The sequence below is a fragment of the Colossoma macropomum genome, unplaced genomic scaffold, assembly GCF_904425465.1.
Source record: "Colossoma macropomum unplaced genomic scaffold, Colossoma_macropomum, whole genome shotgun sequence".
In the NCBI taxonomy this organism is placed as follows: domain Eukaryota; kingdom Metazoa; phylum Chordata; class Actinopteri; order Characiformes; family Serrasalmidae; genus Colossoma; species Colossoma macropomum.
Genome location: NW_023494795.1, coordinates 5,180,132 through 5,192,925, shown reverse-complemented (window position 1 = coordinate 5,192,925; position 12,794 = coordinate 5,180,132). Strand labels below are relative to the sequence as shown.

At 40.1% G+C, this 12,794-nt stretch overlaps 1 protein-coding gene across 3 annotated transcripts in view; it reads right to left on the bottom strand.

The window, feature by feature from the left end:
• LOC118815269 (tripartite motif-containing protein 67) overlaps positions 1-12,794 on the bottom strand; it is a 59,406-nt gene that overhangs the window by 19,786 nt on the left and 26,826 nt on the right. For all 3 annotated transcript variants that reach the window (XM_036581268.1, XM_036581270.1, XM_036581271.1), the window contains 2 exons: positions 9,978-10,100; positions 198-308 (listed from right to left, as the gene is read on the bottom strand). In XM_036581268.1, the coding sequence (XP_036437161.1) occupies positions 198-308; positions 9,978-10,100 (234 nt within the window). The remainder of the gene's footprint in view (positions 1-197; positions 309-9,977; positions 10,101-12,794) is intronic.

Here is a 12,794-nt window from a genome sequence, read left to right as displayed (position 1 = left end):
TGCAAATAGTTCTTTAAGTGTTCACAGTTTCATATAGAACCATTTTTTGAACTGAACCATCATTTTTAGGAGTGTATATACTGTCTATGTTCACTCAAAGCTGTTTTTGTTGGCCAAATCTATGCAAATGACCCTCCCAAATAAATTACAGCTGTCCAGCTAATGTCTACCCCTCCCCTGCCCCGGTCACTCATTACCAGCAGGAATCCACTGGGGTCGTTCTCCTTGATGACCTCCAGGCAGAACTCCATCATGCCCGTGGTCTGTCTGAGCTTCATCGTGCAGTGGGTGATCTGATCTCTCACCGTCTACAAACAAGAGAGGAGGACATAATTATTAAACATGCACATGCACAATTCCCAACACAGAGAACCGAGCAAAGAACCTCAAACAGGAACAATAAATTGTTGCTGGGACAGAACAGGTGGAAACCTCTTTCACCAGTCCTGAGTGAATAATTGAAGGGTCGTCTCTGACTTTTGCACAGAACTGCAGTTTAACAACTTTATCGCTTTGTACTTGTCAATAAAATGTTTTAACAGTTTTACACTACAAAGGCAATTTGCAGTGATTGGCGAAACAACCCAGAAATCACAGAATTTATCGTCATAGTAAACCATGTACAGGACAGGAACATTGGTAATACATTCACACATCAAAGCAGAAGGAATGAGAAGATGGATGGCGCAATAAAGCACACACACACACACACACACACACACACACACACACACACACACACAAACACTTGCATAGGACTCAGATCTGAACCCTGAGGAACACCACACTGCACTCTTTCTTATTTCCTTCTAAACAAACACAACTGATGTGCCTCAGGAAGGCTTGGATGGGTTGAATCGCATCATGAAACCTCTGAGACCTCCGGGGGGGCCACTTTGGACGGCTGACAACTTTTCAGTTCCAGTAAATAAAAACAAATCAGCCCATTTACAGATGATCCTGCACATCAGCCTGATTAATTATGAAGAGCGTTTCACATTGTTGGCTAACCACACAAAAATTGCTTTAACATCACTGGACATGGTGTATCGTTTCATCTTCACCTGCATAATAGAGCGCAGAGTGTTGTAAGGCAAAACAGTACCCAAATATATATATATATATATATATATATATATATATACATACATACATTTTTTTCCAGATTTTCTACTACTTTACCATTATAAACTTTGCACATTAAATGTAGGTTTATTAGTGGTTCTGGATACTAAGTGGATACTAAATAAAAATACACAGTGTGACCCCTAATTCAATTATTAAAGACACACATTTGCATTCACTGATCCCAACACAAAGAACCGAGCAAACAGCCTCACTCAGGAACACTTACAGTTACTCAAGCAAAAGAACAATGTCATGTGTTATTCTGAATAACATCACGGCTGTGAGCTGGTCACAGTAGATCATCACAGCCGCCATGTTATTCACCAGAACGTGTGACCACAAATGTTCTACTGCTTTTAGAAAACAGTTATACATAACAAATAAACCCTTAACAGCATTTCAAATATATGTTTTCACCAAAAAGTTGTTAGATTATATTAAATAAATTGTTGCTCGGATAGAACAGGTAGAAAACTCTTCAACCAGTCTGAACTAACTGCTGGGGAAAAGGTGGGGAACCCTCAAGGCCTGGTCATTAGGGCAGTATAATATTTTTTATTATTAAAACATTCGGCTGTGGCCTTTAAACGTCATTAGTCTACGGTTGGGTAAATTCTCCTCTGTCTCTGCTGCATGTGATTTACTGTTGGAGTAAAATTTGCAGTATTTTCAACACAGCTTAAGTGTCCTGGTGGTTAGCTGAATTATGAAAACTGTGAAATTATAATACTACACGGTTTTCCAAAGGCATCTACAGCTGAACTCCGCAATGACTCCACTTCAATGGAAAGCATCTCGTTTTTTAACCCTCTGCCAAGCCTGCTGGTGGGCCCAAAGTTTTATTACACACTTCTATAACCTAAGAAAAGCTCCATTAGTTTGCATTGAAGTCCCTGTAGTTAAGAAAATAATAAGCCTTAGTATGTCCTAAGTCTGGAATGTTAAGGGGTTAATATGTAAAGCATGTGGGCGTGGCTATGGAAATCACTTGCAATCTGAAGTGCTTCTATTAACACACAAGTCACCATGAATCCACACCAGAAGGAGCTCATGAACACACATTTGCAGTAACATCTATCAAAATGACAGGATGTAGTAGCTTTTAAAAGATGCTGAGTTGCTCAATGTAATATTATGAGTTTTATTAATAACACAGTTAATGGTAAAAGAGCATACACACTAAAAATAGAACAGAAAGTAGGTCAAAAGCTGCAGCAGAGTGTGTGTACTGGATTGTTGGGGGGTGGGGTGATTTAAAGTCTAATGATGTCTGTGAAATTTGTCTTTTTTAGTTCATTTTTATTTACTATACTAATCTTGCTTGTTGTATTTAAACTCTGCAAGAATTGCACAAACAAGAGAGGACTAATTTACTGGAAATTAGGGTTTATGTTCCTTTAAGAAGTGTGTAGACACGTGCACTAACAGTCAGTTTTTGCTTTTTACCAGAGAGAGAGAGAGATTTGTGAAGATGTCTGTTAATCCTCTCTATTTGTGTTGACATAACAACCCTTGTGTTTACATCTCAATGGATGAATTATGCAGAAAATTTGAAAAAACAGTGGAATCCCCCTGGTTAAGTCAACAACAAGCACATGTTCTCTGACATCCAGTCATTTCTCCACCAGAATATTCCACTGTTTTCCAATGTACTGTTACTCAAGTGTATTTTTGCTGTATTTTGCAGGAGCAAAGCAGGAGAATCAGCAGAACCCAAACACATTAACGATCAGCGCGGACACTGTTTTACGCTAATAAACACACTGTTTTCCGTTTTCTCTTGAAAAAATGAAATTTCCATGTTTATTTTTACAAAGTCAGTGCTGATTACAAACACTTGGCTTGTAATATACAGCATCCTTCACAGATTTCATCACTTAAAACACTTGAGAGTCGCTAAATATTCAGTTATCAGTTCAGACGGTGTCATCCATTACTAATGAAGAGAATGTTTTGATTTCATCACGGACTCACCCAGCCATTCAACTCTGCATTCATTATTTTCCCGCATTAATTATCCGATTATCCACCTGTCAAACGCTCACTGGAGTGAAATGAATGCTGGATAGTTAAGACACAGCCAAACTATCCGCTTATACGGCTAATAAGCATAAACAGAATGCCACTGTTGTTGTTGTGGTTGTCTGTACATGTGAAAGGAAAAGAACTATTTATAAGAGGATGGAATGGGAGTTCCTACAAAGGAATAACTTCAGAGAAAAGCTGAAAAATGATGTTTTATCCTTTCCCATCTGCTCGTCTCTGATTTAAACAGCTGTATGAAGATCACTGTGGGATAAACAAACCCAATTCCAAAAGCAGTACAAATATATTGATATTTGGGCCCAGTCTCATTTCTTCTTTTTACCCCTACCCCTTGTTTTCGAGTGTCATTTTGCCCCTTGGCACTAAGTTAAAAGGGGTAGTGGTTGAAATCTTCCCTACGAAATGGGACCCTCAAATAAAAAGAGCATCACTTCATTAACAGCTACTAGCGCTGCTCTGTAGGCGACGCTGCCAGTCTGCAGTGACAGCAGAGGAGGGTAAAGTTCAGCTCCTCACTGCTGGGCTTTAGTTACATTTAGGACATCATATGCCTTCAAAGAGGGGGCAATTATTTATTATCACCCACCCCTAATTCTTCAGTGATATGAAGCTGAAGTCAGATATTCACCAGCTTCTTGTTCGAATTTTCACGTTCCACCTTAAATGGAGCAGCAGCTACATTCTGGTGCTTCGGATATCAGAACTGCTGGACTATTTAAGGTGGAACGGGAAATTTAGCTAGCTAGCTACCGTGACATTAGCATACTACTAGTGATTTATGCTTGTTATGAAGAAAAGGACCATGATACATTGAAATGACATTAAACTAAGATAATACAGTGGTTATTGTAATTTTTAACAGAGAAAATTCTCACATTTGTGGGTTTCTTTGGTCGCTTGAGCAGCCGTCTCAAGAAATAATGGATAAAGCTGATTTTATGTAGCTCTAACAAAATGTGCTGCTTTTTAAATTAAAAACAAATCTTTCCTTGATGTCAAATTTGAGGAAAAAAGACAAATGTGATTAATAATGATTACCCTCAATAAATGTGATTAATCACGATTAATAATCTGAATGAATACCTAGTTAAAGGATTCAGACACATGCCAAATACTGTTATAATGTTTTAATAATAACCTCAAAATAGTCTGCTTTCACGTGTCACTGTATCGTTTTTCAGACTTATCTCTTTATTTACTCTCCAGTGTTAGCGAGAGGAGATCGGATAACTATGCGGTTTAAATACGAGGCTTAAATCCCTGAGTTCACCACATACAACACCATATGGCTTCGATCAGTCTAGGAAAGACCACCAGCACAAGTGCCCCCTCTCTTTTCTCCCTCTCTGCATCCACGTGCTTGCCTTCATCTCTCTCCCTCTCTCTCTCTCTCTCTCTCTCTCTCTCTGTGTCTCTCTTTCCCTTCCCCCAAGCCCTGTGTACTGTGGCGAAAGAGGGCACAGTCAAAGCTCTGCAGACGGCCTACTGGCTCGGAAGGAATGAATTAGAGTAGAAAATGACTCTCTCTGTCAGCGCCGATGCGAACGTGACACTTCAAAACCATTAACCGCGAGAGAGAAGCGTTCCCCAGGCCTCAGCGCCGTTTACTGCCCTCCCAATCCACTAAACGAAGGGCTTGATAATAATCAGATGATTTCAATCAGGTGAGCAGGAGGAAATGAACAGGGAACGCATTCATCTGTGCAGAGCTGCGTGTGTAGGGCAGAACCAAGACACACGTGCTTTAGACTGGAGGTGTAAAATGCCTTGATGCATCATGACGCACCAGTCTGAAGATGGCCAATTCAAATGCATCAAATCAGTTATAGCTGATTATAATAATATTCAATAAAGTATGAGCTAATTTTTTGGCCAAATAAATGATGTATTTACCAAAATAAAACATTTAAAAAGTATAATTGTATAAATATCGGGACTCACATGCTGGTTAGGTTAGACAGAGTTAGTATCAGTATCAGTTCTCGGTATCGGTCAGTACTTAAGGATCAAGTATCAGTATCGGAAGGGGAAAAGAAGTATCGGTCCAACCCCAGTATTAAATGTATTTTTTTGAATAAATGATACTAATTAGTGCTGCCAAATGATTCAAATAATTCAGGAAAATGGTACAACTGTGTGGGTGTATCAGAAGAGGCTTTCATTATATAAACACCTTTAGTGTAAAGGAGAACGGCCTTTACACACTGAACGCAATTTATTCGTGCCATTTATTCGGATGGCAGTGAATTCATCTCCGCACACGTTTAACTAACAGTGTCTTGTACACTAAACACGACTGTTCAGCCGGCGAGAATGCGACATTTTATTCGCCCTCTGTTTGATTTTTGTGAAGTTTCGCCGGGAACAACAAAAACTCTCTGACCAATCACGGTCGTCTCTGCCATGTCGGCATGAAAACAACCAAGACGAGGATCAGAATCTTTGAAAACAGCTGAAACGGAGCTCAAATTGAGCTACAAACGTCTGAGTCACGGTCTGTGTAGAAGCACTCAGAGTTTCAGCTTCATTAAGCGATGAAGCTCTTCACACTGCTTTTACTTGTCCAAAATGGACAGTAGCCTAGTTTGTCCATTCTGCTGGGAGCAAAGAACAGGATCTTGTTTGAATTTAAAGACATTTATCCTGTTTGTTTTGTGCTTTGTTTAGTGTGGTTCGGATGCCAGCTGTGAGCGGAAACTCCTTGTTCTCCTCTCGCTTTTCCAAGATAGCCAGTTTCTCAGTTTTGTGAGGGCTGAAGGACCTTTTTAATAAAGTTGATGTATATATAAACACAAAAGTGCCACATTTAAAAAAAAATACTGTCAAAAACAACGAATATAATGATTTGTTTTCAACGTTTCACATCCTGTGCTGCAATAATTCCAACTAAACACCGTTAATTATGTTCTTTTTGTAATGAAATATGCAGCTGGTCACTTATTTGACCTTATATATCGATGATGTCCACGATATTCTCAAAGAAGTGCAGTATGTAAAAAAACTGCCCAGCCCTAATTCTGCAGAAAAAAAACATCGCCATCAATGACCCAACAGTGGCCCGCCATCCCCTTGCTTTCTGGGAATCCACACAGAACCCTTAGAAACCCTTAAAAAAACGGTATTAATATCAAATAATGCTAACCAGCAAATGTGGAAGCTTTGTGAAAAGTAAATGAAAGCCTGTTCACTGATAACTAGCAAACTAGCCTACCAGCACTAGCCGTTAACTCACTGGACGCAGTATTAGCCTTTCTTTCTCGAACAATCCCTTTCAGGTTACATTCTGGACAAAGAAGCTGGTCCTGGATCAACATATCAGAGCCGCACGATATCCACCCGGTTCTGCGCATGAAAGCTGCTGCGATCGGGGTCTGACAGACCCGCCGCTGGCTGCTAACACAATAAAAGGCTAAATAAGAGCAGCATTGTGGGTAGTGCTGAGAACAGGCTCCTAAATGCATTCAGGCACTTGGGGGCAGGAGGGAACGAACTTGTCACGGGGGCTGAGGATTTCATTATGAGACGCTCTGATAATAATCTGCCTGCTGAAAAGATTTATTCGTGACATATTGTGAGGTGGATGAAATGAAATAAAGCTCGGCGGCAGCCATATGGAGCCGCACGGCGGCAACCACAAAACTCAATTTGCCCTCTGTAATCTGATAGTAACACTCTGGGTCTTAGGCATATGAAAAAAAAAATCACTATTTTCGCTTTTACATTCTTTTACTCCCTCTCTCTCTCTTTTCTCTTCCCTTTTCCCTCCTTTTCTTTACTTTTTTCGCTTACTATCTCATCTGTACATCGAGATTGGGTGGCCATGTGACTGTGTGACAGTTTAATCCCTCCAGCACAGGACTTAAAGCAGAAGGCATGGTTGATGCCTTCTACAGGACTGCAACACACACCAAACTAGAACAGTTCACCACGGTGTACCCAAACTAGCGCAACTCACAACCGGCTACTGGATCACAGTTAAGACCAGAGTAGGAGAGTATGCAACCATTTACTGGGCTGGCGCCAACGCCAGGTTCATTAGCTGCCACACGGCTTGCGCCACGACCAAGTTAGCACGTTCATATTCATCTACTGGGCCAAAACTGGCACCAGACTTAGGCCCAATCCCATTTCACCCCTTGCCCCTACCACTTAGCCCTTAGTCCAGTGTTTTGCGTGTTCACATCTATTTTGTTGAGATAGAGGGGTATGGCGAAGTCTCACTCCAAACAGAGTGTTATGAGAAAAAAAGAAAGATGGCTGAACAAGAGACCAAAGAAACCCACAAATGTGAGAATTTTCTCTGTTAAAAAATGACGAAAAACACTGTATTATCTTAGTTTAATGTCGTTTCAGTGTATTATAGTCGTTTTCTTCATAACAAGCATCAAAAAATAGCTAAAAAGCTAATAGCATGCTAATGTTTCGGTAGCTAGCTAGCTAACTTTCCCGTTCCACCTTAAATAGTCCAGCAGTTCTGACATCTGAAGCGCCAGAATGTAACTGCGGCACCTTTTAAGGTGGAACGGGAAAATTCCAACAAGAACAACTGGTATCCTACAACTGATACCAGAGTAGCATGACTCATAGCAAGTTACAGTTACCACAACTGAAACAAGATTAGCATGCTTTGGCAGCAGAGCCATGACTGATTCCAGGCAAACATGGTTCACAACTAAGTACAAGACCACAAGGCTCCACATTTCACATATATTTCAGGATTTGCATCAGTACCTGACTAGCCCAGTTCACAACTGGCTACAGGATCTGATAACTGGCTAGCATGGTTCACAGTCAGTTACAGCACCACATCTGACACCAAGTTAGCACAATTCACAACCAGTTACAGGCTTCACATCAATTCTAGCACAACTGACAACTGGCTACCTAACCTCAACTAATACCACACTGGCATGGTTCACAACTAGTTACAGGACCACAATTGCTAGTTACAGGACACAAGCGGCTGCAAGATCCCAACCTGATATCAGACTAGCATGGTTCGCCACTAGCTACAGAACTACAACTAACAGTGGACTAGCACACTTCACAACCAGTTACAGATCATGCACCAATAGCAAGCTAGCCCAGTTCATAACATCTTACATGATCACACAATTACAGGGTGTGCCATGCACCCATCCCCCAGGCCCCGATGACAGCCTCGAGAGCCAGCGGGAAGGTAGGACACAAGTCCCAAACTCTGCTGGCCGAGCCCCGCCTCCTGTTCTGCATCGAGGCAGCTAGACTACACTGATGGCTAAGATGGGGAGCAGGGGCGGTGACGGGGAGGTGGAGCAACGAGCTCTCTTTCTCTCTGTTCCCTCTCTGCTCTTCTTAAAGATGCCTGAGCAAAGAGGGAATGAGAGCTTGTTGCTCTGCCTCCGTCACCACCCCCGCTCTCCGGCTCATCCACCGGGATCAAACATGAGGCTCTGGTGATCGTTCTAACACAGTTTTAACAATAAAGCATATTAAATGCTGGATTTAATGTAGCCTATAACTGCTAATTCACCCTTTAACCTTTAAAAGATCAGCATGCAGACTGCTGGTCAACACAGCAATGCAGACAACAATCTCGCCTAGAAAGTAGCTAATGAAACAGCAAAGAGAGAGATTTAAGACGGACACTGATGATTTGGAGACGAACTGACTCATTTGCAATTTATAATCACTCCAGCTGGTTTCCTGATACGTTTAATCTGCACTGAGAAACTGTCAAACACTAAAAAGTCATGAAGCAGAAGTCAGCATCTCATTCGCCAGCTTCTTGTTCAGATTTTCCTGTTCCATCTTAAACGGTGCAGCAGTTACATTCTGACACCCCAGGCACCATTTTAGGTGAACGAGAAGCGACTTCAGCCTCATAAAAAGTCAAACTTTGGAAGACATTTTACATGAAACTTCTACTTTTGAGGAAGATTCCTGCTGGAGATGTGAGAAAAGCGTCTATAGCTGAGCTAAAGCTTAAAGCAGAGCAAAGTAAGTCTGCATTTTCATTTATATTAAATGTTTTAGCCTATACTAGTACATTCTGAGACATATTTACAGCCAAGATGGTAAAACGGACATAAAACGTTGTGGCTCCCAAGGTGGTTTGATTTTTGTTGAGAGGACAAAATGGCTCTTCTTAACATTTGGGTTGCCAACATTTGGTACAGACAATATATCGCCCAGTCCTACATGGGACTCAAACCATTGTTATACTTAAACCTGCTACATCAGTCTTTATTCAGTAAATGTCCACAAAATGTCACATAATAAACCTTGTGTTCCTCATTTCTGCAAGTTTTGAAAATACATTATACTGTAGAATGTCTACAGTTCTAGTCCTTTGTGTTTAAAATAGTGGTTAATTTTCCTATGTTTAACTGAAGAGTCCCACATGGACCACATACGATTGATTTCAGGCACTTTTAAACAAGGAGTTCTAACTAAAATGCTAATGTTGCTGTTAATTAATAATAACGAATAATAAATAATGAACGCCATTAACCATGGATTACCATTATACATTAGCTATTAGATTCAATTGTTAGCCATGTTAGCGGTCAAGCTATCTCTTTAACAAGTATCATAGCTGTTGCCATTCGTCTTCCATTTGCAGCGCTGTGAGACAGTCTGTTGTTTCTGAGGTCACGTCTTGGTTCATGGATTTCTGTCACAAGAGATTAAGAATCAGTCTGACAGTGAGCCCTGAGCATGTGTGTGTGTGTGTGTGTGTGTGTGTGTGTGTGTGAGTGTGTGTGTGTGTGTGTGTGTGTGTGTGTGTGTGTGTGTGTGTGTGTGTATGTGTGTTAACCCACCTTCAGTTTGCTCTCTTTCTCCTTGGTGACCTTGGTGAGCAGCTTGGCCTTCTGCCGTGTAAGAGCTTCAATCAAGGCGTCACACTGAGCCACCAGACACGCCTCAAACTCCACTCCGTTTTCCTGTTACACACAGTTTTATTTAAGGTCAGAGTGAGAAATCATACATGTCCCATACGTATTATATATGTATATATATGTGTGTGTGTGTGTGTGTGTGTCTACATGTAATGATAATATGCCCTATATGTATATGTATTACAATTACATTTTATATATATATATATATATTGTGGTGTCCCTACGGATGTGCGGAAGGCATGTCCATGCAAAGCAGCCATGTAAAGAGGTTCTCAGGAGGTGCCGCGCTTACAGTAAGTGAGATATTTATTGTACTTAAGTTGTGAATGTTAGTTTAACATGTGTTATGTGTGATTTATTGTGCTGAGCTGTGGGGTTAGTTAGTGGGGTTATTATCTTCCATAGACAGGAATCCTATGGCTAAAAGTTAAGACCTTCCCTGCTGTCCCACTGTGTTGAACAGTGCTGAACGGTTGTTCTCCCTTGCTGCCTGTTCAATAATTTTTTGCCTTTAAAGCGCAATGATTCCCATGTTCACTACACTAGTGTCAGAAGTGGGATAGCACCTCCAGTGGCCTGGAGTTAAATGAATGATGCCTCAACAAATGATTACCGCACATTGATTTTTTGCGTAAATATGTCCCATATTGTTACATATGTGTCAATACCTATATGTAATAACAACATGAACTATGTGCATTGTGTATGTATCCTGGCTTACAGAAACACTTCATGGCAAAATTGTGACTTTTTGGGCTTTGTTGTGTTTCTTATTTTTTACTGTGATTTTTTAAACTGAAACTCAAATATCTCAATCAGAAAGTTCTGAAATGTACAGTTTACAATGTCTGACTGAGAAAATCACATTTAAAGACTGCATTCTGTTTTATCGGGAGGCAGCAGGGCACAGTTACAATATGTAGGATGTGGTCCCTTTAAAGACCATCTGTGTTCCAGTATCATCTTCCTCCCCGCTTCTGCCTTTTTCTCCATTATTTTTTGCCCCCGCATGCTTCCGTTCTCCCACTCTCTCCCTCTCACCCCTCCGTTCAGATCTGTGGGTGAGTGGGCACAGTGGTCAGAACGTAGGAGGACTGGAACACAGCCGATCATTCATAAAGACTGAGTGCAGATATAACCCGGGTTTAGAGCAGCACCTCAGCCTACAGCACACAGACACAGAGCCGGCACTGACGCACAGCACCCACTGAATCACGGCATGAGAGAAGAAGGTGGGCTGGAATGGTGGGAGAGGAGGAGGAGATATTTGGGGACACAAGAGAGGAAGTGATGATAGATAGATAGATAGATAGATAGATAGATAGATAGATAAAACATAACAACAGAACAAAAGAAAGCTAGATAGAATGATAGAATGGTAGAACGATAGATAGATAGATAAAACATAACAGAACAATAGAACAAAAGAACGATATAGAACGATAGATAGATAGATAGATAGATAGATAGAACATAATGGAACGACAGAATGACAGAATGATAGAACGAGAGAGAAAACGATAGATAGATAGATAGATAGATAGATAGATAGATAGATAGATAGATAGATAGATAAAACATAACAACAGAACAAAAGAAAGCTAGATAGAATGATAGAATGATAGAAGATAGATAGATAGATAAAGCATAACAACAGGACAATAGAACAAAAGATAGATAGAACGACAGATAGAACGATAGATAGATAGATACATAGATAGATAGATAGATAGATAGATAGATAGACAGATAGATAAAACATAACAACAGGACAACAGAACAAAAGAACGATAGATAGAACAATAGATAGAACGATAGATAGATAGATACATAGATAGATAGATAGATAGATAGACAGATAGATAAAACATAACAGGACAACAGAACAAAAGAACGATAGATAGAACAATAGATAGAACGACAGAACGATAGAACGATAGATAGATAGATAGATAGATAGATAGATAGATAGATAGATAAAACATAACAACGACAATAGAACGAAAGAATGCTAGATAGAACAATAGATAGATAGATAGATAGATAGATAAAACAACAACAGAACAATAGAACGATAGAACGAAAGAACGATAGATAGATAGATAGATAGATAGATAGATAGATAGATAGATTACAGAATAATAGAATGGTAAAGACAGACAGACAGACAGACAGACAGACAGACAGACACTTTCCTTTTTCTATACTGAAACCGTGTCACACAGTGTTTAGACTAAACACTAATTCTATGCAGGATTAGCTCAGTACAGTGAGGTAAGTGTGTCACACAGTTTCTAATTAGAGTGGAATAATCTTAACATTACTTGTTATCTACATGAGCCTCACAGGTCCAGCGCGAGACTAACGAAGCAAACGTCAGACACCAAACATCTTGGTTGATCAGTTTTGGGGTAAGAAGTGGAACTTGTAAATTACACGTGTAAAAATCGTCAAAAAATATCACCACAAACGTACTTCTAACTGACGAGTTGTTAAGAGTAATAATGAGCGAAAAAACATTTACACAGTTTTCCACTGTGAAATAAATTACTCCATATGTAAGATTACTCCATATGTAGTCGATCAGCCAGCTTAAATCACACCCAGCTGTTCATTAAGGTCACGCAGACTTATTGATGTAGTTTAGAACACGATATGACCTACTATGATGATATTCAGTGATATTGAGCATATTGTGTACAAAGACAGTATTTAGACTATAAAATATTATAATTC